The sequence below is a fragment of the Pinus tabuliformis genome, chromosome 3_1, assembly GCF_031772625.1.
Source record: "Pinus tabuliformis cultivar Carrire ecotype Pingquan chromosome 3_1, CPIR1, whole genome shotgun sequence".
NCBI lineage: Eukaryota > Viridiplantae > Streptophyta > Pinopsida > Pinales > Pinaceae > Pinus > Pinus tabuliformis.
Window position 1 is genome coordinate 211,799,810 of NC_142301.1, and position 26,846 is coordinate 211,826,655.

A 26,846-nucleotide genomic window follows, 5' to 3' on the forward strand; every position below is an offset into this window, starting at 1 on the left:
TCCACCACGATCTAACCTCAATACCTTGATCTGTCGATCACTTTGGTTCTCTGCTAAGGCTTTGAATTCTTTGAACTTTGCAAAAGTTTCAGACTTTTGCTTCAAGAAGTAAACCCAAGTCTTTCTGTTGTAGTCATCAATGAAGGTGAGGAAGTAACAACTTCCACCAATCGACTATGTCCTCATAGGTCCACACAAGTCTGTATGCACTAGCTCAAGAGGTTGCTTTGCTCTGTATGCAACTCCCTTTGGAAAACTTTCACGGTGTTGCTTTCCCAAGATGCAACACTCACAAGTACTAGTAGGTTCTTTGATGGGAGGTAATCCTCTGACCATCTGTTTCTACTGCAACAATCTTAAACCATAAAAGTGCAAGTGTCCAAACCAAAAGTGCCATAACCAATAATCATCAGAACATGCAATTGTAAAAGAACTGACCTGATCATTGTAATTCATAATTAGAGGAAAGAGTATGTTCCTCGTCATCTACACCTTTGCTATAAGCTGCTTGCATGGGGGCTTGTCATATATAACACATTCTTGACTTTGAAAGATAACGATGTATCATTTCTGTGTCAATTTGATCTGAAAATGGGGCACTTAGGCTTCTTGCTAAGTTACAAGAACCTCTCCCACTTCCAAAGCTTTAAATATTCCCAAGTCTTATTGATTAACCAATGTGGAAATGATAATATGCTGGAAATTATATGTGTATGCTTATATTTATTGTTGGCTATTTATGTGCTTTAAAATCTGCTGTGTATGCTGATATGTAAATACATACAATAAATACTAATGCAACAATAAAAAAAACACACAGAACAACAATTTAATTATGAGTTCACCCAAAACTCTTGGGCTACATCTCTGTGAGCTCTAGTCAACTCAACTAGGCTCTCTGGGATTATGGCAAAGTCCTTTTTACAAGCTCTTGGCTCAACTTCACTGTTTTACACAAAAACAATGGGTTTAGACACCATTTTATCCCTGGCTCTTGAAGCTCTCGGCTATCGCTCTAGCTCCTGGCTCTAGCGTCTTTGGCTCTCTGTCAATTTACAGCCCTCTGGCTTTCCATTTGAACTCCAAGTGACTCCCTTGGCTACGTGCACTTCAGCTTTTGCTTTCTGCGCTGCTTGTTTTGCTGCTGCCTTTTTGCGCTGCTCTCTTACACCTTAGCTTCCTGCTTTGGCTTCGCACTGTCCGTTCGTTTTCCTCTTCTTGGGCTCTCTAGCTCCCGGCCTTTTTCCGCTCGAATCCCCCTTTTGAGCGTTAGCAAACATAGCATAACGTCTTCAAGGGAGGTGGCCACCTGTTCCGCGATGGAAGAGTCCATCGGGCCTTTGAAATCACCGAAATAGCCATTCTCTGTTTACACAGAGAAATACATTCAAACACAGGAAAAATCCGCCAAAACACAGTTCATCGGACTTCAAATATTAATAAATCCACTTTATACTTCTATTCGGTCCGCCTTTTAATCACTATCGCAAGTCGCAACTGCCCTGTTCCGTGGTATCCCTTTGTATTTTAAAAATACATTAAAACAGTGCAAAATCCCGTAAAATGGCTTTAGGCGGACTTGACATAATATAATATCGCATTCATAGATCCCGTCGGGTTCGGTTTCATCACATCGGTGCTTCCCTTCATATTTCGTTTATTTAATGAAAAACGCAAAATACATAGGAAAAGCCATGTTTCCCAGATCTCAAAATATATCGAATATCGTTCATAACCCCGTCGGATTTGGATATATATCGCAAGTCGCGTATGTATTGGCCCCTCGCTTCGTGGTGTTGCTTCGATGCGACTTGTTGCAATCGCATATCGCATGAGCCCCAGGATCTGTCCATATGGCATGGCCTATGCCAACGCAACCCGCCGACGCCGATATCAGCGATCGCAATGTTGCTCGGCCCAGGGTCCCGCCTTTGCCTCGTGGCATCGCCAATTGCGATCCGCCGATATCAGCGATTGGCTTATCGCTTGGCTCGGTCCTTATGCAACATCGCCTATCTGCCTCCGACCCGATATGTCGGGGATCGACGATCGGGGATGCTTCCCCTTTTCCGCCTAAATCCGCCTTTGACCTCCTCCGATGCGATTTTCTTCATAAAGCCTTTTAGGCCATTTTTTAAAGGATTTTGCCTCTTTTTCTAAGGAACAAAGGCATCTTCCTCCTGCGATAACTTCTACATCCTAAGTCCATTTTTTCCCATTTAAGTTGCAGCAGATTTAGAATGAGACGATCTCTGCAATGGGGCTATTTCCAGGAACATCCTTGGACTTTCATGTTCGTCAATGAGGAACACTTAAATTTAGGAATCTATCCAAAATCCATTTTGGATCACAATTGACCAACACTTATTAAATTATGTTTGAGATTAGAAACATAATATACCTCTGCGATTGTCTTCGGCTCCCCCTGCTTGGTCAGAATGTTGACCACTCCTTTGCCATCTACTTCCACAGTCTTGTAAGTCCCCAACTTTACCTCTATTTTCACAGAGTGATTGAAATTTGCAACCAAATTCTTGTTGCCTGTCATGTGGTTACTGCAACCACTGTCTAACAGCCACACACTAGCAGATGGTTCATGCATGGTATGCAAAACTAAGAACATGGAGTTAGAACTCTTTGTAGTGACATTAGCTCTCTGATTCCCTTAATCAGCTATCTTCCTCCTGCAATCACAAGCATAGTGACCAAATTTCTTGCAATAATAACATCTCACCTTTGATTTGTCAACTCTTTGATTATTTTTGAAGCTTCTCTAGTTGCTTCCATTTTCATGTTCATGCTCTTCTCGGCCATCTTTCTGACCACCATATCTTTCGCTTTGTCCTCTACCTCTCAATCTACATCTGCCTCGACCTCTGTCTCTTGAATTAGAAACCTGACTTTTGAAAGTGGTCTCTAAAGTGAAATATTTATTTTTGTCTATCCTTGCCTCATGCAATAGAAGTGATCCCATCAACTCATCAACTGTCAATGATGCCAAATCTTTAGCTTCTTCTATGGCTGCTACCACAACATCAAATTTGGAAGACAAGGATCTGAGGATTTTCTCAACCACTGTTTGATCTTTAATCTCTTCACCATAAATCTTTCACTGATTTACGACAGTTATGACCCGATTCATGAAAGAATCGATGTCCTCTGTCTCCTTCATCTGCAAACTTTCAAAATCTCTCCTAGTATTCTGCAACTTAACGATATTGACTTTGGCCATACTTGTATAGTTTGTCGCCAAAGTATCAAAGCTACTTTTGTTGAAGACGTGGTCATAATCTTCTGGAACACTGCTCGGTCCACTCCCTGTTGAATAAACTGCAACACTTGTACATTCTTCTTCTTGTGTTTTTTCTATTGTTCCTTCTCTGTATTACTCAGAGCTTTTTCTTCTGCTTCATCCTCAGGTTCTGAAAACCCAAACTGAACATAATCCCAGGCATCATGTGCCTGCAACGTGGTCATCATCTTAATGGCCCACACATCATAATCTTCCTCTGTAAACGGTGGAAACTGAGACTAGAAATTTGAGAAAACCATCTTTCTCCAAAAATTTCTCTTTGAAAAAAAAAAACACTCTAAAATTCTCCTTGATAAATTTTTTCAAAAATTAATCCCTTTCAATAAACCCTAAATTATTTCTTTTTAAATATATATATATATATATATATTTATTTTAAATCTTTATATAAAAAACTTTATAATAAACCCTTTTCGTAATGTGCCTTTTTTTGAAAAATCATTTTATGTTTTACCACACCTTTATATAACTTTAAACGAAAACCTTATGAATTACGTGAACCTCATAAAACAATAACGTAAACATTCATGTTAACCTCATAATTTTTTTTTATGAATAATGTAAACCTTCTTACTCCCTCATTACTCCCACGTGACTTTTAAAAACTTTGACCTCGGAATTTTTGGTTGACTAACGTAGTGCACGACTGGGAGGAGAGCGTTAAAGCTTTAACGCGTCAAAAATTCGCGGAACTTGTGTGCATCTAAATCTGGCTAAGTGACCATTGCAAATCTGTTTTTGTGTAACTTCGCTCTAATACCAATTTGTTGGACAGGCCGAGGAGACAAAGCATGAATTCATACATAAAACATAAGCTGCTGCTCTTCTATTGATCACACAAAATATCATACTTACAAGGAACCTGGTAAAAGGTATTTATCCTTTTCCAACTAGGCTTTGACATGTAACCACACACTAAAAGTCATCTATCACTTAACTCTAATTGACTCAACACTCAATCACTCAGTTAACTGACTCTCTATATTTAGCCAAACTCCTTATGCAAAAGTAATTATCTTATTTTAAGAGCCTCGTTATATAAAGCCATGCTTTCTGCTTTCTGTAATTGTGGTCCTATTTATCAAATATAGATTCTACTATTTTCCAACTTACCGTGTGGACAACATATTCTATTGTCAGCTCTTTGTCTCCTTTCCACATTTCAGCAATAATTATGCATTGTGTCCCCCTGGTATAAGCTCTGATTTCAGGTTTGATTCATTGACATCCCTGATTTTCTTAACTGATGATAGGCAGAGAAGTAAAAGAGTGCATAGAAAATCAATTGGAGCAGAGGGACCAAATGTACGCAAGTCAACACATTCATCTTAAGATGATTCTAATATAAAGATGATGTTCACATTCAGACATCTTATTACAGTCTCATTTATTCCGTGCATTCAAAAGGCCTAAAATAGAAGATCTTTTAGTCAAAATTCAATCATGCATACATGCAATGGTAATGACCAGTCACGAAACAGCATTACACAGAAATATAGAGTAATAATAAGATATACAAATATAATAAATGAATACACATGTTTGCCATGTGGGAATTGATAGGGTCATACTAAAGCTAACAATAATAGAATGAATTATATGCAGAATTAATAAGCTTAGGTGCCGATACGCAAAATTTGGCACGGGATGACAGAATAGTGAAGGATGTCCAAAGAAATATGTGTGTCGACAAACAGGAGGTACTGGGCGTCATAGCTTCTTATTTGATTTTCACATATCCCAAAACCAGACTTTACGGAACAGAAATTTCCACCAGTATGTCTTCCACCTAAAGAATTTCACGTTAGTGTCAAAGATAAGCTAATAATATCTTATATCCATTTTCCCTGGTCTAGGGTTTCAGTCATCAGGAGTTACTGAGCTATTTCGTTGAGATCAGCATGTTCTATCAATGGCAGATTCCAACTGCCTAATGTTGTTAATGCATATGAATATGTGAGATCGAGGTCAAAATGACAAAGAGGCAAATGTCATTTTTTTAATTTAGATAACGCAATGAAACTTGTGGTCTGAAAAGGGAACTAGTTGTACATTTGTTACGATGGTAAAACATGACTGCGCCCTATAAACCATTAGCATTGGCATTTTCTACTGCTAACATCAAGAAATTAAGCAATCTAATCTCACTTGGGTATAAACGTTGTAAGAAGTCCATTTCTGCTTGCAATTGCCCTTATAGTCTCTTTTAGGAAAACTAAGTTATCAGCTGCATCCATGCAAGGTGAATGCCCCAAGGATATTTCAAACTGGCCATTCCCTGCTTCTGCATGCACCTGCAAAAAAAAAATATGCAGCCAGTTTATATGTAGACCAAAACAAACAATTTAACGAGAAGAAACAGCATACACATCAAATCGTTTGCCTAGCGATTAGCGAAACTGGATATTAAACATTTCTAAACTGAGAACTTGCAATACCTAAATATTAAGCATCATTTGGATAATTATTTTAATCACTTATTCTTACATTGAGTTAAATGCAATGGCTTAATATCACTTATTCTGGCTTAAGGTATGTGCTTAATATTTCCCATTTCAATATACTTTACTATTTAGCCATCTCTATACAAATGGATAGTAAAAAACTAAATCTCTCTTTATGAATAGATAATAAAATCTGAAACATAGCACACTCATCTGCATTGAAATGAGAAAATGCGGATCTTTGATTAGAAAATTCAAAATATGGACATCTACAGTTATAGCTTTACAGAATAACTAGAGAATAAAATTAATGGTTATATCGAGTAATTGGATAAATAGTTCAATATATCATGACTGGTTAGTTTGAGTCTTTAATTATTTGTTGATTATGATATCCATTGAAAATACGGAAATCTAATGTATCTTTACATTAATAATTTTATAATCTTAGTGAAAATGGTTGATGTTCATATCTAATATTTTAAAAACTAGATTACAAATTACTTTCAAATAGACTTACATTATGACTATTTTTTTTTTCATATAAAAAAAAACAAAAAACCTTCATTCAAATTAGAGAAAATTTTACAATGTCATATCAGAACTACTCTGGTTTAACCTTTCCTCATTATAAAAATGTGAAAAGAGATTCTTTTTATGTACTTGTAGTCGCATATATCATATTTTCCAAGATGAAGTGAAGGCTAATTATTTGACAATTTCTCCCATTTTTTTGCTTGCAATTTCTACATTGTTAGGAGCATTAACTAGCATCGCAAGAGAGTCACAATAACTCAGCATCTGAGATAGTGAAGGTTGGAGCAGGGACAAAGCCCTGAGATAACACATCAACTAGGAGCGAGGATTAAACAGAAAATAACATTTCAGGGAATTGTAAATAAAAAAGAAAGAGAAATATAACAAGGGAAAAGGAAGATTTGTGAGAAAGAGTGACGCCTTGAATAGGAAATGAACATGAATTAGTTTTATTTTTTTGCCCGGGTATTTGTGATATAAATGAGCATATGAGGGTGGATAAGAAATTTTAACAAGAACTTCATTCTTGTATATTGTATGAAGGTGCAAATTATGAAATTTTTTGAATATATACATCAGAAACCCTACTGCAAACACTGGTTTATCATCTACTTGTTTTTACATTCAACAAGTTATTTAATCTTTTAAACAACGATGAAAAATAGTACTGCAGACTACATTGACATACAGATCATAAACTGAAATAGATACAAGACAAACACACAAGAAACACCGTTATTTTTGGACAATACGTCCCCTGCAGGAAAACCAGTGTAGCAACTCTGAGGGTTTTCTATTATTAAGTAGTAGTTTTGAATACAACTCTGGATGCCCTCTCGGCAATCTAGTTGCAAAGATAAAATATACTAGCAGAAACCTAAGTGAGATTACCTCACTTCACCTGGCAAAATCCCTCCGATCTAGTAATTGAACTGACTATCCTCGGCTACAATTGCACTTCCCCTTTGCAGTAGCTGCGTGGGCCTCCGTGGAGCACTTCTAAGACTCTATGTTAGCCTTGCATTGCCTCCTGGAGCTCTGACATTAGCCTTCTCTGTTGATCCTACTGCTCCCCGACTGAATTCAGACTTCTGCAAGAGGACAACTCTTCCCCTGCGTTGGCACTACGTCAAGCAATGCGTGGGCCCTCCTGGCCCAACATGAGACTCCCTTGGTCTGTGCTGCCTCCTCTGGCGTATCTCTGTCTCTCTCTGCTGAGTATTCGGGGTCTCATAGAAGATCCTTGAACTCCAACTATCCCGTCCCCTCTGTTGTAACTCAGATCACCTATTCGACTTTCTCAGCAAACCTCGCCCTAGAAAAATCCAACTGACTGATCAATATGGTGTATCTCCAACTGACCCTCAAGACTCCTCTTATATTTTTCTTGTTGAAGAATCGACGATCGAGATTAAGTCCCTAATCAATGGCTAAGATTAAAACAAACTTAATCCTCGTCTCTTAGAAGCTTCACACCCATATATTTATTAATACCCATTAATATTTTTATTTTCCTAGGTTTAGACTTAGGAACCCCATTAAAAATATTAATTATTTTAATAACTCACAGTCGGGGTGGAATTTTTCCAAACAATTTCTGGGTCTTGGAGATCTTATGTATTCTAGCCCCTCCACAAAATTTTGGAGCTAGAACACATCTGATGCTACCCCAAAATCAACACTCCCTCTTAGCGAGGAATGTGCTCTAGCAATACTTCCAACTAGAAGCATCACACGGATCCATGACATCGGTCCTCTGTGCTGCTGATGCTTGGCCTGCTACCCTTCATCCATTGCATTGTTGCACCTGTACTGCTACCCATGACACTGCCATTGTCATTGCTGCACCTATACTGCAGCTCCCTCTAAAAATGTTGCATCATGTTGCCCATAGCACTGCCACTACTAACTGCTGCATTGCAACTTAGTTGTTAAGAAGTAAGAAACTGAAAAAGTCACCCAAAGCTGACATACTGGTCAGTCTGGATACCCCATGATGTTGAAGATACCTCTGCTGCTAACCTATGTTGACCCTTTGATGCTACTGCTCTGTTGTTGTATCTGCTCTGTGCCTCCCACACTGCTCAACACTCTATTGTGCTGCTTCAGACTTTTCCACTCTAGATCTTCCATCGTTGCTCCATCATCCCTCACACCAACTAACTCCCATCATACTACTACTGCCATTAAGGGCTCACGTAGCCGTATGTGATCCAAGAGTTTGGGGACCTCAAGGGTCCTGCCCCCATGTAGTCCTCCCGACTACAGCTCTATGTCGCCCCACCTCTTCTCTATAGGTGCATGAGCACTCATGGCACAATCCTCATCATTGTCCTCCTTATCAACTTTCATTAGAGTAGCCTTCGAGTCAAACTTCTCTTCCTTGCCCTTCTTCCGAGGACATTGTGTGGCAAACTGTCCCAGTTCCCCACACCTGAAGCATTTGACTTTGGTTATGTCTTTCTCTTTCCTCTTCTACTGCCCTGGTTGTCCCGTTGATGTGAGAGTTGCATCCTCCTCTTCCTCCTTCTTGACTCTAGCTCCTTTGCCACTACTTCCTACCTTGGTTAATGTATGATCTCTTTTTGTTGAAGAGCTTCCCACATCTCCTCCCAACTGGGGAGAGAAGCCCTGCCCAAGATTCTCTGGACAAAGGTCTCCCAGTCTTTAGTGACAGCGTTAAGGGCAGTCCTGACAATGAACTCAGGATCTGGTGTAGACCCCACGAAAGTCAGCTAGTCTCGAATCTCTTGCAACCTGAGGAGGAAGGGATCGATATCTTCTCCCTTTTGCATTTGGTACTGTCTCAGTTGATTCTCCAATAGCATCTTTTGTTGAACGGAAGTCCCCTGGTACAAGGTGGTCAATGCCTCCCACATCTCACTTGTTGTTTCCTTCTCAGCAATGTGTGGGATCACATGATCTTTGACCTCGTCTAGAATCATGCATTTAGCCTTCACCTGGGCCTCCTTGTACTTCTTTAGCGGATCAACGTGGACCGGAACAACAAATACCTTCAAGGTATAGTCCTTGATGCAATTCTTGTCTATAACTGCCAGGATCCTCGCCTTCCAGATGAAAAAATTGGATGCTCCATCCAATTTGTTCTGATCCCTTAGTCCATTGACTGCCATCTTTGCTCAACAAGTATAGAACAAGTTCTCTTCTTCGTCTCTCGCTGCTACATCAACAAGACTCGGATCCAGATTTCTTTGGCACTAGAAATCATCTAAGGAACAAGCTCCTCTAGACTCCCTCTGAGTCCTGATTTCCTTCATGGAAATCCTCCCGACAAATGTCGAATCACTCCTCTCCAATCCTCCTTTGCCGATGTTCAGCAACCCAAATCTAGATTACTTTGGCTAGAAATCTGTCATGGCAGTGACTCCCTCTACCTAGGCTTTGCACCAACAACAACAACGTCCCACCAACTCCTCAGATTGAATTTGCGTTGCTCCTCCAGCCCCGACAACTAACTGATTTGAGCCTCTCAGGCTCTGCACTGGCCCAGAGAGCTGACACAGTCACTGCAGGAGCTCCTCTCGGGTACTGCGTCACCCTCTATAGGCTCGAAATGATGATGCAAGCACTACGTGAGCCTCTGTGTCACTTCTCTGGCTCTGTGTCACTCCTTCAGCTGCTCCTCTGCCTCTGAAACAACACTGTCACTCGGTACAACTGCTTCCCTGCAACAAATTCAATGGATCTCTTGGATGATGTCTTCAGTGTCCTATGATCTGCAATCCTCTGATACCATGTGAAAAATTCTAAATCTACACATCAGAAACCTACTGCAAACACTGGTTTATCATCTCCTACTTGTTTTTACATTCAACAAGTTATTTAATTATTTAAACAATGATGAAAAATACTACTGTAGACTACACTGACATACAGATCATAAACTGAAATAGATACGAGACAAACAAAAAAGGGACACCGTTATTTTTAGACAACACATCCTCAGAAAAACCCAATGCGGGAAAACTGGTGCAACAAATCTAAGGGTTTTATATTATTAAGCAATAGTTTTGAATACAACTCTAGATGCCCTCTTGAAAATTCAGTGACAAAGATAAAATATACTGGCAGAAACCTAAGTGAGATTATCTAACTTCACCCGGCAAAATCCCTCCAATCCGGCAATTGAGCTGACTATCCCTGGCTACAACTGCGTTGCCCCTTCGCAGTAGTTGTGTGGGCTTGTGTGGAGCACTTCTAAGACTCTTCGTTAGCACTATGCTTGGAGCTCTAACATCAGCCTTCTCGGCTGATCCTGTTAATCCTCGACTGAATTCAGACTTCTGCAGGAGGACAACTCTTCCCCTGCACTAGCACTGCGTCAAGCAATGCGTCGACCTTCCTTGGTCTGCGCTGCCTCCTCTGGTGTATCTTTGCCTCTGTCTGTTGAGTATTCGGGGTCCCGGAGAAGGTCCTCCAACCCCAACTATCCCTGCCCCTCTGCTGCAACTCAAATCACCTGTTCGACTTTCTCAGCAAACCTCACCCTAGAAAAATCAAGTTGATTGATCAATATGGTGTATCTCTAACTGACCCTCAATCCTCCTCTTATACTTTTCCTGTTGATGAATCAACAACTGAGATTAAGTCCCTAATCAATGGCTAAGATTAAAACATACTTGTTCCTCGTCTCTTAGAAGCTTCTCACCCATATTTTTATTTTCCTAAGTTTAGACTTAGGAACCGCATTAAAAATATTAATTATTTTAATAACTCACAATCTGGGTGGAATTTCTCCAAACAATTTTTGGGTCTTGGAGACCTTATGTATTCTAGCCCCTCCACAAAATTTTGGAGCTAGAGCACATCCGATGCTACCCCAAAATCAACATAAATGAACAAAAATAAAATAGAGGACTTTATCTAAGATAGAGAGAATAATGTGCTCACAGACTATATTTAAATTTTAATTCTTTACTATCATTAGAATTGAATTTTTACAAGGGTAGAATAAAATACTTGTAGCCATATAAATGCATATACATATATAACTATATTATTATGGTTGTGATAGGAGGGAAGGTATGCCCAAGTTAGATGTCTCAAGCCATAATCGAGATGGAACCCTTTTCGTAAGCCCAGGGGCATCAATCCTGTACAAAGAAGTGTTAGGGCTCAGAGATGAACCTGAAGCAGTTTCTCATGACAGGAATACGCTATGCTTCTCACCTAGTTCGTACTTATTAATTATATCATTAGCTATATAGTTACAAAAAAATATACTCAGAACATGTATAACATATTACATAAGTATGCATGTTAAAGAAAAGAATATGACCACATGGAAGCTAGAAAATAAACGATAAATCATATATACTCACAACACATAAATGGAAAAGCCATAGTAAAGAGATATGAAGACCCTGTAGAAAATTATAAATAAGTGCAAGCCTCTTTTCAAAAAAAGAAAGAAAAATATACAATTATGCTTTTTCTAATGAACAAAAATGGGAAACTTGTATTTATATAGGCTACGACCCCACTATACACTATAATTTAATAAAACCTTGCTCGACAACAATATTGACAAACATGTGTATAGGTCCTCAAAAGAGGAAATCATAATCTCTGTCTCTTTTGAAGAGAAAGAAAATATATAGAGGTTACAATCTCGGCCATGCAACCTTGGGCCACACATCTATACATACATAATAATCAAATAATTTAGAAATTTTGTTTAAATTACAAAGAGCAGGTCGTGCCAAAGAACTTCAATAAAACCATCGAATTAGTTTAACAACAACGAGTATATAACAATGGCTGACATGAGGTCTCTCAATATAACCCTAATGCAAGAAAACATCAATGCAGATCTCCGGCATGATAACAACATACTCATGATTTTAGAAACCCTATAGAGAATTAAAAAAAAAACAGAGCACCTGTTATTATTGTAGTGAAGGAACCCTAAGTGAAGAATCACGTCTTCAAAGAAAGCCAACGAGCAACCAAATCCAGCCAAGACTAACTTGCAAAGAAAAACAAGTGCTTGTGGTTAAATTATGAACTCGAAAGAAGCATTAGAAAATAGAGAGAGAGAGAGAGAGAGAGAGAGAGAGAGAATTATCATGGTAATTGTTACCGCTCAATCTAGCAAGGGTCCTATGAGGGGTTCCAAAGGGGCAGCTACTGGACCAAGTGGCAAAAATGGGACAAGGACCCATTGTCACCTCACTCGATGTTTCCTTCTCTTTACGGACTTTCATTGATGGGAGGAGTCTCGGTATAAGGAAAATCACTATAAATGGTATATCAATGATGGAGGGATAGTGATTTCAAGAGCCCATTCACAGGAAAGACTCATATGATAGGACTTTCTCAAGAAGCAAGGTATAGGGCTCTCCAAGAAAGGCTTAAGAGGAAGCCTAGGCCTAGGGATTAGGGATATTCCTTGATAAGGGATGCCCTACACCTAAGATCCTTAAGGGAAGATGATTTCTAAAGTGGTCTTGTGAAATAGGAATGATGATGGTGCGGGACCACAAGGAAGCCCAACTAGACCCAAGTAAGGCCTAGGGTTTCGAGTGAAACTTCAAACATAATATCTAGGCCAAACAAGGGAGAAGAACAGGGTCAATGAAATTGTAATTGACTTGATTTTTAGTGCAATGACCCTTAAGGAAGCCACTAACCAAGGAAACCTAGGGACAAGAATGGAGTTGGAGTTAGGGCTTGGGATAAATCCAAATCTAGTTGCGGAAATTCCTTCAAAAATTTTGAGGGCCTAGGGAAAACCCCTGTACAGTTGTAGTCCAACTCGTTCTCTAAATGGATGGCTCAAAGATTTTATTTGATGCTCTAGGATACCCTTAGGGTTAGGGATTTAGAAAAGATAAAAGAGGTGAAAAACGTATTCTTTAGGGCGATCACCAAGGATAGGATTAGTGCCTAGCCTATTGATAGAATGGAGTCAATCTACTTTCAATCTTTGGAGTTATTTTAGCCAAACAAAGAGTCCTATTGTAACTTTTCATGGCACTAGAGGCAACTATTATATTACCAAAGGAATTTATACTTTATTGCAGCAATTTGATGACTTCTCATGGAAATTATGGAGATAATTTACCCCTAGGAACATTAATTCACTCAAACGAACATGTATCATATGTAATATCCTCACAAGATCAAAATTTGATAAATTCACATTAAATTAGGGCAGAATTGTAGGTTTCATGAGCGAAAATTCCATACATTATACATGTCTGCAAGACAGAGGAAAAATAGACCAATAAAAATCACTTACAAGTATAGTGAGTATATCCAATCATCAAAGAGATACAAAATCGAAGCTCCAAGACCAAAACAAGATATCCAAACATTGAAATGCATCAATATTCATCGAATTCGTCCATCAATAGCTATAGTGAAATTGTCAAGAAGAGAGAGATATCAATCCAAGTGATGACGAGGAATGGATCAATTGTCTCATCAATCTATATGATCCTATAAGGGTTCAATTTGCTTAATTAGGCCTAATGATGCCCCTAATAATAAAATAATGTGCAAAATAACACTCCTTGGTGAAAACCACACCAAGAGAGCTCCATAACATTAAAAATAAGCCTCTCAAGAGGGCCAAAATGATAGATAAACAAGTAGGAGGGCCATTGGAAGACCTATAGGAGTCCAATGTGTGTGAAAATGAGTGGAAAGGCTCCACATATAGTGATAAAAGGAGTGGCCCCTTGATATCCAAGCAAATGACCTGTGGTGCTCCCAAGTGTCTATGGGGGGCACAAAAACATCCTCATGGGCCTCCAAGTAGATCGATCAAGTTGGTATCCCATTTGTAAGGGTTGGAACAATGATGCAAACCCTCCCTTTGTCTCCCACGATGAGACACAACCTCATTTGGATCATGGATCAACTGCCAACTGTGTGGTGCAAGTGTGTGGCTGGTTGGGCAAGGTGGTCCAGGTGCATCATCATCATCAAATTGGTGGAGCACGAGCGAGTAATGGATGGCACTAAAGGATCCCATGGTGTGGCTATCTACTCTTTGTTATAGTGGAGGCCCATGGCTCTCAACGCACACCCTAAAAATTCCAATATGACCCTTTGGAGGGCTTGGACCCCATATAGGGAGACCAAACCCCAAGATGAAGACGCACCTACAATCCTATAAGATCTAATTTGTCTCCTCACCTTCCGGTACAATAAATCATCAATGTAATTGAGTAAATGAGCATACAAACCATGGAACCAAGTGGGCACTTCATGGTTTCATGCCCTTCCATAGTGGGCTTTAGAGTGTACAAGTGTCTCCAAGTTCAAGAAGGAGATTAACCAAGGGGCATCAAGGGAAGGCTCTAAGCCACATGCCATAGTACAAGGGTATCTAAGATAAGGGAAGCCCACACTTGGGTGTATGAATGTAGGAGGGATAAATTGTGGTATATGAGTTACCTCAAACTTTGTTTCTCCACCATTTTTCATATGTCTTTTTCCTTTTATTGATTTTCCTTTTAAAACTGCTTGAGGCTCTAGGGATGAGAGCATGATGTGAATGATATAGCAGTGAATAGTCCCTTTAAGGTTTGGTATTTCATCGCCCACCAGGGGTTGGGACATTCATGGGTTCCTTAATTATATAGGGGGGCAATATAGGGTGCCCTAGGAACTAGGGTGATAACCATAAAGATAGGGGTAGAGATCATGTTTGGCTTTTGCCCACGTGCTAAATTTCTATGTCCCAACCATATTTTTCATTTTATGGTACATTTCCTGTTGAAAGTGGCCAAATTATGCTTTTTACTTTTCTTTTTAGCGGCATCAACCTCCGGGGCATCATTCTAGGCCCGACCCAATGTGTGGACAAGGGGAGGGGGAGGCTAACTACATGTGGGCCTAGTGGAAAAATGTGGACCCAAATAGGAGATATGTGAAAAGGGGTCATAATGAGTGGAGGGGAGTGGTGTGGTGTCAAGAAATAGGACCACACAACTAAAATTGGTATTTCCCATGTAATGGCACTCCTAAATCTAGTAGCCAATAAAGAGGATCCCACAGGACTAGGATACAAGGTTAACCACCAAATCAGATAAGGGGACAAAAGTACAAGCAAATCCCATTATTTCCATCGAATCCCCCCAATAATCCATGCCCAAAAGTGTCCCTGATAAGTAAGCAAAAATACCCAACTACTTAATGAAATCTATACCTTCGGGGTTGGAAGGCCCACCTTCAAAGATATGATCATAACAAAGGGGCGAGAAAACATAATAACTGGCTCAAGTGGCGTAGATGGTGGCACATTGAGCTATCTAGTGGCTGTAAGGGGTTGCTGGCTGCTGGCTAAAGACCATCTAGGATTAAAATTTCTCATATGAGTGTCACCTACACGTGGTGGGTAACCGTAACAATTATCCATATCTACCTTAGCATAATTGGCTTGATGTTTGTGCATATCCTCCTTCCGTAAAGAAGAAATGTTCAGAATCGACTCTAATTACAGATAAAATGCCTTCTTGAAAGTACAAACTTACCCACAAGAAATTAATGCAGGAATTGCCTTAGTGAAGATCGAGTCTGATCAAAATCCCAGATTAGTGAATCACCATATCCAAACCCTCGAAAAAGGGTTAGGATTTTATCTGCAAATGAAAAATCCACCATTCACAATTTGAGAATTTATGGAGAATAAAGTAGAGGGATACCAAATGTATAAAAATAACTAGGAGTAGGAGAAAAAATTGGGATTCCAGGTCAACATGTGAACCGGGTATGCACCATTAGTCTCAGTTTGTAACTAAACTAAAGCTAGACAGACATTCAAAGAAGAGCGACCAGTTCACAACAAACATTTTCAAAAGAACATCATAAGAAAAGAACTCCTTCTACATAATCAGATACACAATAGTTGCAGATATCAACTTTCAACTCGGACATGTAATACATGAGAACGTTGTGGCAGAAGCAAGGGTAGGTACTTCTCCTAACTACACACAAAATCTAATCACTATTGATCACTCCTTGTCAAATCCTCATTGTTGATCAAGACAGTGGACTAGGGTTACAACTAGTGTGTGGGACCTCTTGTACACGTTTAAGTATACACATGAATGGAGACTCGTCAAGAAACCACGATGTAAGGCATTGCCATGAGGCTTGTGTTCAAAAAGTGACAACATATGCTTTGAAATAACCATGGCAGAGGATAATAAGAACAAACATAAATCCTTCGATCAAGGTAGGTACACATATATCTAAGTTGCACAACGTTGAAGTCGTAAGGTTGAATACCATTGGTGACACATTAAAGCTACGCCTCATTTTAAATGGATTCGTACATGTAAATATATGTGAATACATATAAGTATGCCAAATATATTCAAACCCTTTGATATGACGATAATGGGTGTGAGAATGTTGTTCCACTATATCATAATCATAAGCTATTCAACAAGGAATAAAAATAAAGGTATAGTTTGACCATTATTGACAAATATGGGGGTGTTAAATCCAAATTTTTCTGAAGCAAATGCAAAGAAAATATAATGTCATTGGTACAAATAAGAGGAATGTGTTGATTTGGGGTAGCATCAGATGTGCTCTAGCCACAAAATTTGGTGGAGAGGTTGGGGCACGTAAGATCTCCAATACCCATAAAGGGTTTGGGCAGATTCTAAACAGATCAGGAGATATTAAAATAATTAATATTTTTAATGGAGTTCCTAAGTCTAAACTTAGGGAAAATAAAATATTAATGTGTATTAATATGAATCTATGTTAGAATGGTCCAAAATACGTGGATCAAGCCAAATATAATCTTAGTCATTGATTAGGGACTTAATCTCGGCTGTTGAGATGTCAATAGGAAAAGTATAAGAGGAGGCTTGAGGGGCACTTGGAGAACACACTGAGGGAGACCAGTCAGTTCAATTTCTGGATCGGGGTTTGCTGATAAACTGAACCAGTGGTCTGGAGAGTAGTCAGGAGGCAGCAAGTATGGAATAGAGAGATGGGAGGTTAGCGTAGAGGCAAAAGAGGCAGACGCAAAGCTAGAGGAAGCCATGCAAAGACAGTAGAGACTATGCAGAGCCAGAAGGGCCTGCGTCATCCACGCAGAGGCTACAGGAGTGATGCAGAAGGCCAGAGAGGTTGCGCAGAGCCTCAGTAGGCTGACACAGAGGGTTTTAGACTGACGCAGAGGGTTTGAGGCTGACGCAGAGGGTTTCAGGCTGACGCAGAGGGTTTGAGGCTGACGCAAAGGATTTCAGGCTGACGCAGAGGTCAGTAGGGTCTACGTTGGATCAAAAGAACTACTAGAAATTTGCCTATCTGTGGGTAAGCCAGTTTGGCACCTTGTTGTACTAGAAAATTGTTGAATAATAAAATCCTCCTTTGCTGCACCGATTTTCCCACTTTGGGTTTTTCCGGGGAAATTAGTCCAAAATAACTGTGTTAATGTGTGCATATGTTTGTTTCTGTATTATAATGTGATATCTACAACAATATTTATTTTAATGTTTGTTGAAGTAATTTCATGAATAACTGATGATGAAATAAGTAGGATAAGTAAATCAGTTGCTGCAGTGATAGAATTTTCACATGGTATCAGAGCAAGTAATCAGAGACGGAAAGGGAAAATCAGTTATGGGTCAAGACCACGATGCAGAAGCATCCACCTCAGGGGACTCTCGTAGATTTTCAGAAGATTGCACAAGAGAGAGAGATTTTGATTTCTCTATGTTGGCTTCCAGGTTGGAAGAAGAAGTGGCATCATTAGAAGTATGGTATATAGACAGTGGAGCGTCGTGGCATATGATGGGAATCACGGAGTATTTCTTAGAATATCAAGAAGAAAAGATGAACTTTCAGATCACCATGGGGAACAAGGCAAAGTGTACTCCAGTAGAAAAGGGTACCATAGTTTTTTAGACAGAATTAGGAGAGCGGTTCCGTGCCACAAATGTACTGCATGTACCAGGATTGGGGATGAACTTACTTTCCGTGTCACAACTGCAAGGCAAGGGCTATGACGTATACTTCATCAAGGAAAAGGTATACGTCAAACACCCAAGTTGGAAAAAGAAAGTGCAGATCAGGATCAAAAGTAATCGGTTGTATAGACTACAACTAGAATCTCCAATGGCACTAATAGGCAGTCATGGAGACAAAGACCTGAAGGAACTATGGCACAAAAGGATGGGTCACTTGCATGATGGAGCTCTGATAATTCTTAGGAGCAATGTAACAGGAGTTCCGGATCTGAGTATGGAACGAGATGATGTATGCAAGGGATGCACTCTAGGAAAGTATGCCAAGGCGGCATTTCCTAGGAGAAATCACAGGGCCAAGAGTGTACTAGGATTGATACACTCAGATATCTGTGGACCTATGTCCGTCAAAGATCTCAGCGGTGCCGAGTATTTCCTTACCTTCATTGATGACCACTCGAGGAAAACTTGGATCTATTTTCTGAAAACCAAGGATGAGGTTTTTTGTCGATTCAAGGAGTTCAAGACTCTAGTGGAGAATCTAACAGGTAAGAAAATAAAATTATTACGCTCAGATAATCGTGGAGAGTATATCGATAAGGACTTCACCAATTATTGCGCTAAGGAGGGCATTGCAAGAGAGTGGACAACTCCCTACAATTTGGAGCAGAATGGGGTGGCAGAAAGGAAAAACAGGACTATTGTAGAGGCAGCTAGGGCCATCCTGTATGATCAGGATATGCCAAAATTCCTGTGGGCGGAAGCATGCAACACAATTGTCTACATTCAGAATAGAACTCCTCATTGGGCATTAGGCAAGATTACCCCAGAGAAAGTCTTCACTGGGAAGACACCTGAAGTCAGTCATTTCAGGATATTTGGGAGTTTGGCATATTATCGCATACCCAAAGAAAATAGGAAGAAGTTGGATCAGACTGCAAAAAAGGGGCATCTAGTAGGATATAGTGAGAACGCTAAGGCATACATGGTCTATCTTCTAGGGAGCAGGAAGGTAGTAGTACGACGAGATGTAAATTTCATGGAGGACAGAGGTTTCAGAAGATCTCGTGAAATGCCTTCCAAGGAATAGTCAAAAGAGGATCCGTTGGTCATGCCTTTTCAACAAACAGAAGTGAAGAATCCTTTCTCAGATCAGGAAGATTCTCGGGATGTGGAAGAGGAGCAAACAAAAGAACCTATTGGTAGAGGAAGAACCAGCAGGGAACTTCGTCAGATTCTGCGTGATGCAGAGAACTTCATCGGAGAGCCAAGTAATAGTAAAAGGGAGCGAAAACAACCAGATAGGTATCAGGCATTAGTAGCTCAGGATGGAGAACCTACCAGCTTCAAGGAGGCAGCTCAGCATCAGGTCTAGCTAGATGCGATGGTGGAGAAGTATAACTCCATAATGGTAAACGATGTCTAGGAGGTGGTGTCAAGGCCTCAAGACAGATATGTGGTAGGTTCAAGATGGATCTACAAGAAAAAATATGCTGCGGATGACAATATTGAAAAATACAAGGCCAGGTTTGTGGCTAAGGGGTAGCTCTAAAGGGAGGGATTGACTATGAGGAAACCTTTGCCCCGGTAGGCAAGTATACATCTATTAGGACCGTGATATCTCGTACAGCCTGGATGGGATGGGAGATCCATTAGATGGATGTCAAGACGACATTTCTAAATGGGGTAATAGAAGAAGAAGTATATATTGAATAACCAGAGGGCTTTGAAACTCATGAGAAGAAGTTGCATGTATGCAAACTGAAGAGAGCCTTATATGGGCTGAAGTAAGCACCAAGATCATGGTATGGTCGAATGGATGGCTACTTGCAAAAGATGGGGTTTGTCAAGAGTGATGCGGATCCGAATCTCTACTATCTGGTCATAGAAAGTGAGCCACTTATCTTAGTATTATATGTGGATGATCTCTTCCTAACAGAATCATCCAGACTCATTGAAGACTGTAAGAAGAATCTAGCCACAAAGTTCGATATGAAGGCTCTGGGACAAATGCACTATTTCCTAGGGTTGGAAGTTTGGCAACAGAAAGGAGAAATCTTCCTTGGGCAAGGAAGGTATGCTACAAAAATTCTGAAAAGGTTCGAGATGGGAGACTGTAGACCTATGGCTACGCCAATGATCACCAACTAGAAGAAGATTCATGCATCAGAAGACAAGGATGTTGATCCCACCCTATACCGACAACTCATAGGGTCCCTAATGTATCTAGTCAATAGCAGGTGGAACCGAAGAGGGCTCACTGGGCAGCAACCAAGCACATTCTCAGGTATTTACAGGGAATAGTTGATTATGGGCTCTTGTACAACAAGGAGAAGGATATCAGGTTGAGTGGATTTACTGATGCAAATTGGGCAGGAAGTTCAGTGGATCGAAAAAGTACCTCTGGGTACTGTTTCAACATTGGATCAAGAATGACCTCCTGGTGCAGTAGGAAATAGAAGTCCGTGGCTCTAAGCTCGTCTAAGGAAGAATATATGGCAGCAAGCATAGCTTAGTGTGAGGCCATATGGCTTAGAAAACTGTTGGTAAACCTATTCAAAAGAAATATGGAGGTGACTAGGATCATGCGTGATAATTAGAGTTGCATCAAACTCTCTAAGAATCCAGTATTCCATGACAGGTCGAAGCATATTGATATCCGATGTCACTTTGTCACAGATTGTTTCCAATGAGGAGCTGTACAGTTGAGCTACACTCCTACAAGGGAACAAGTGGCAGATATCCTCACCAAGGCCCTTGGAAAGTCAAAATTTGACTACTTTAGGGAAAAGACGGGGATGGTAAAGAACCCCTTTTAGAAGTAGTGTGTTAACAACACGAATGAAGAGGGAGTTGTAGTGCAGATGCAATGTTGGGAGAAAGGACAAACAACAACACAAATGTAGAGGGAGTTGCAGTGAGGATGCAATGTTGGGAGAAAGGACCAACAACAACACGGATGCAGAGGGAGCTATCGTACAGATGCAGCAGTGGCAATAGCAGAGTCATGGGTAGCAGTAGAGGAGGCAGCAGTGCAGAGGATGTTGGGCAGGAAGGCCTAGCATCTGCATAGGTATCGATGCCAGATGATTAGAGTAATATTCAGAGAGGAGTATTGCTAGAACACAGTCCTCGCTAAGAGGGAGTGTTGATTTCGAGTAGCATTAGATGTGCTCTAGCCACGAAATTTGGTGGAGAGGTTGGGGCACGTAAGATCTCCAATACCTAGAAACAGTTTGGGTAGATTCTAAACAGATCAGGAGATATTTAAATAATTAATATTTTTAATAGAGTCCCTAAGTCTAAACTTAGGGAAAATAAAATATTAATGTGTATTAATATGAATCTGTGTTAGAATGGTCCAAAAGACATGGATCAAGCCAGATCTAATCTTAGCCGTTGATTAGGGACTTAATCTCGGCTGCTGAGATGTCAACAGGAAAAGTATAAGAGGAGGCTTGAGGGGCACTTGCAGAACACACTGAGGGAGACCAGTCAGTTCAATTTCTGAAGCGGGGTTTGCTGATAAATTGAACCAGTGGTCTGGAGAGTAGTCAGGAGGCAGCAAGTATGGAATAGAGAGATGGGAGGTTAGCGCAGAGGCAAAAGAGGCAGACGCAAAGCTAGAGGAAGCCATGCAAAGGCAGTAGAGACTACGCAGAGCCAGAAGGGCCTGCGTCATCCACGCAGAGGCTGTAGGAGTGATGCAGAAGACCAAGAGGCTACGCAGAGCCTCAGTAGGCTGACGCAGAGGGTTTGAGGCTGACACAAAAGGTTTGAGGCTGACGTAGAGGTCAGTAGGGTCTACGTTGGATCAAAAGAACTGCTAGAAATTTTTCTATCTGTGGGTAAGCCAGTTTGGCATCTTGTTCTACTAGAAAATTGTTGAATAAGAAAATCCTCCCTTGCTGCACTGGTTTTCCCACATTAGGTTCTTCCGGGGACATTAGTCCAAAATAACTGTGTCAATGTGTGCATATGTTTGTCTCTGTATTATAGTGTGATATTTGCAGTATTATTTATTTTAATGTTTGTTGAAGTAATTTCATGAATAACTTATGATAAATAAGTAGGATAAGTAAATCAGTTGTTACAGTGATAGAATTTTCATAGAATGTAATTGAGAAAGAACTTATACATATTCATGTATCTATAAGGAAAAGAAGTTCCAAAAATTATTTTGTAAATAGAAATTGATGCACGCTTTACTTTAAAATAAATAAAAATTGCACTGTATAACCTCATAGTAAATTAACATGATATTCTATGTAAAAATTTGAGAGATGTTACATATGGTATCAAATCAAAATGGTGTATGAGCTTAGTACTTGTTGAAGTAAATCATAAGAAGCCTTATTGCCTTGATATTAGGAGTACCTTCATCCACGATTATCCATAAAATCCTAGGTCTTGCACAATTCATTTCTAGGTCTCTTATAAGGAGCGAAGCACCTTTTGAAGCATTATATCATAATCTTGAGCTTTCCTTAAAAGGTCCTAATCCATCACCTTGCACCTTAAAAACCTAGAATATCTTCCAAAAGTGATTATTCTCCTACTAGGACTCCTCCCATCAGTGAAATTCCGTAAAGAGTAGGTGACCTTGGCTGTGGTGATAGTGGGAAATCGTCCCATTGTTATCAGTTAGTATAGCTTTTTTTCCTATAGGATTTCCCTCCTTAGAGATTGCTAGATTTTGTGGTAACATTCTGAACAACCATGACTAGATATTAGATCAAAGGTCCACACATTTTAGACACTGGATTCAAGATAAGTTATAAGTACAAAAAGGCATAATATAATATGTAGTCTACCATGTCTATTCAAGTATACTTGTATGAATAGTTAAAAGTGACTAATATTAATAACACTTTGTCACATACGAGGAAAATTTTAGGGGCCAATATTCACAGGTGGGATATTTTTCCATGTCTTTTCCATAAAATGTAATATTCCTAACTAGCCGTGGCTAATTGGAATATTTGATTTTGCTCAATATTTGCCTTCTATAGTTATTTATAAATAAAATAGTGAGAAAAGGGGACATAACTCACTTCTAGAATAAAAGTCACTTCCTAGTAGCACAACGTTGTGACTTAAAGGGGAGCCAAGGGGGCCAAAGGGGGACACAGAGATGGAGCCCACGCAGACACCTAGAGGGACTACGTAGAAGGAAAGAAACACGTGGCAAGAGGGGAATCACATTGGAGGAGGTGAGCCTTGGGATTGAGAGAGGCAAAGGCTATAAAGGAGAGAGAAGCCCCCTCATTTTGATCATTCAAATATGTGAATTTGAGCTAGTCACTTCGACTTAGAGCACACTAGCTGTTTAGCTAGTCTGCAGCACTGTTTAGTGCATTGAGTGTCTCCGTTCAGAGATCTCACCCTTAGCCCTGGGGGACTTCGAGTGCCTACTTGGGCAAGGTATTTCCATCAGCATTTCTGGCAGGAGGATTGATCATCTTGGAGGACTGCGCAACACTGGGAGGGATGACGCAGTTCTTTTTGGCAGGAGTTCTAGCTTGAGGGTTTGCAGTAGGATTTGTGCTAGGAGATTGAGCAGGGGATCAGCCCTTGCATATTGGAGGGATTTGGCAAAGGTTTTAGGCAGATTTCTGAAGGGTTTCATTTAGTGGCAGTGCAGAACCTTGAGAGACTGCGCAGAACCCCAAGGTGGTGATTTTCGGGGGTCCGCCATTCTAGAAAAGCTTTCTAGGTTTTTTTGGGTTTCTTGAGTAGAGTCCGATTCTAGAGTTTCAGCCTTTTTTGAGGAGGGGAACAACCCCAAATCCTCATTCGATTTCCAATAGCAGCACGATAGTTTTCTAGCAGCTGGGACGCAGATCAGTGTGAGGCCATTCCTTTGCTATTCTGAGTGTATTTCCTCACTTGCCTTGTGCAAGTCGAGGTGCCATCTTTCTCATCACCTCCTTTACTCATTCTATTGCTTAGTCCGAGTGCAAGGAAACATACGCTATTGGTCTGGGGAAAAGAGCTAGAAGGTCAGGAAGGAGTTGAAGGTCAGGAAGAATTTGAAGGTTGTTTCGTGCCTGCCTTGTTATTAGATAGGTAAGGAAAGATCTATCTCTCTTGCCTTTGATGGAAGGGGTAGGCGAGTGAAATAAAAGAGCCCGAGCTCGAAGTCCGTTACCGCATTCGTATAGGTCGTGCAGATAGGAAGCAACATTGGTATAGGCTGAGGCCGGTAAAAAGCAGCTGTTAGTATGGATGCTGTGTATTCGGATGGGGTTGGGTCGTGAGATCCTGGGCGGACGTCGGCCATACACTGAAGCTCCCCTAACACTCAAGGCTGTGGAAATCATCTTGAATGGACCATTGATGGGTAGTATTCTATGTGGGACGAGTTTGACTCTGAGTTCTCATAGAGCTTGGGTGTATGTTGACTCGGTGGGATCTGAGCTTAGAGCTACGTTTATATTATGCCAAAATATCTTCACTTTAGTAAAGTCTTTCACTATCTCTGATCCCCCTTTCTTTTGGGCAGGTGGCTTGTTTTGGGTCACAGCTTTTCAGCCCAACAGCTAGCGAGAGAAGCCATGTATAATAAAATGGCTTAGCATTTCTTGAGTAATTGTTTATGTTTCATGTATACATTGTTGTTTGCTGCACTATCGCTATTTCATCTCTGTGAGTTTTCCAGCTATTATACCACTTGTACATTTTTCTGGTTGGGGTTTGTTGGTATTTGAGAAATATTCCAGGAAAGGGATATTACAGTGGTATCAGAGCATAGTTCTCGCTTAGCCTGTGGAGCTAGCAATCTATGACATTGGGGGAAAAACCCTACATCTGTTACAAAGGTAGGAGATACAAAGACACTAGGCATAGGTTGGAAAATACCTACTGAGAGGGAGACTGTGTTTCGGTAGTGGACGCAGAGTAGAAGGATCCGATGGCAGACGAGGACGAGAAGAGATTTGCGGATATGCTCCTCAAATCAGTGCAGGATCTGTCGAGGCAGATTGAGGTGATGGGGCAGAGATTCACGGTAGTAGAGCCTAGACAACGGTTAGGAGCAGACACGGGGGTCGGAGCCCAGCAGGAGGTAGAGCTCGGTCATATGGGCCATTATTTTGCAGAGTACTAGGCCTATGGGCAGGAGTTCAAGGATGCTCTTTCATTCAGAGACTTTGTTCAGCTCCGGTGGGATAGTAGACCCCACAACCATCACAGAGGGTATCAACATTACCATGATGGTGACACCCACCGTGCAGCGAGTAGATTCCACTTGCCTAAGTTTGATGGTTCATCAAACAGTTCGGCAAAGTCTTGGGTGGAGAAGCTGGACATTTATTTCCAGCCTAACTAGATGTCGGAGACAGAGGCCATCAAGGTGGCAACGTTACATTTGGATGGTGAGGCTCAGGATTGGTGGTTTCATGGGATGGTTACACTCGGACATTCCACAGTGACGACATATGCCAAGTTCACCAGGAGATTGATGGAGTGATTTGATCGAAGGGATCCACAGCTGCATTTTGTTGAGCTAACGAAGCTCAAACAGACAGGGAGCCTAGAGACCTACATTGCAGATTTCTTGAGGGTCTCAGTGATGGTGCCAGATCTATCCACGACATGGAGGATCTATATATATGTTGAGGGATTAGCAGAGCCACTTCAGGGTTTAGTTCGATCCACTAGACCAGCCACACTCCAAGACGCCATTAGCAGGACGCAGGACTTACAAGGTGTCTTACCCAGGACCCGGACACCTTACCCCCAGAAACAGACTTTTCAGTCTAAGGGGAAGGATGTGAGGATTCCACCTCCAAAGGGGAATCTAGGACGAGCGTAGATTGACGATGATGCCAGGAGGGAGTTGAGGAAGAAGCGGTTGTGCTTCACTTGTCAGGAGCCGTGGACACCAAGACATAGATGTGCTGGTAGCAAAGCACATTTTATTGAGGTCTTCTCCGAGAACAGTGGAGAAGAGGATGACGAGGATGATGTGGAGGCAGGAGATAGCCATGCCGTACAGTGTCCTTTGCCACCTCCACTACCAATAGCAGGTGGTGCATCTTTTGCACCTAACGGAGGGGCCCTTGCAGCATTGCGAGGAGTTCCCAAGTATTTGATGCTACGCATACGGGGGACAGTACGTGGCCAATGAGTATCAGTTTTGGTTAATAGTGGGGCAACCCACAACTTCATCGATGCACAAATGGTTGAGCAGAGAGATATACAGACAGAGAGCTTCGGTGGGTTCTCAGTTTTGGTCCTAGGAGATTAGACCATGATGTGTGCTCATTATGTTCCAGAGCTATCAATGACGATGGGCACCTACACATTGACTGACCACTTTTTTGTGGTCGATATTCCAGACACCAACATGATACTGGGTGTTCAGTGGCTCATCACTCTAGGGAAGGTCACGATAGATTGGAAGACCCTAAAGATGGAGTGGGATGATGAGAAGACAGGGAGGCATGAGAAGATACGGGGACAACACACATATCCGCCTCAGACTATTTCGGCTCATCAGATGGAGGCAGTCTTCCAGAAGGGAGACGTAGAGTGGGCAGTAGAGCCGTGTGCATCAGAGGCAAGGACTATAGGGTGGACGGTACATCC

General features: G+C 40.9%; 1 protein-coding gene across 1 annotated transcript in view; it reads right to left on the reverse strand.

Annotated features, from left to right (window-relative positions):
* The window catches only part of LOC149186538 (uncharacterized), a 331,009-nt gene that overhangs the window by 175,275 nt on the left and 128,888 nt on the right, over positions 1–26,846 (reverse strand). The window contains exon 11 of the mRNA XM_089409383.1: positions 5,462–5,607. Within this exon, the coding sequence (XP_089265509.1) occupies positions 5,462–5,607 (146 nt within the window). The remainder of the gene's footprint in view (positions 1–5,461; positions 5,608–26,846) is intronic.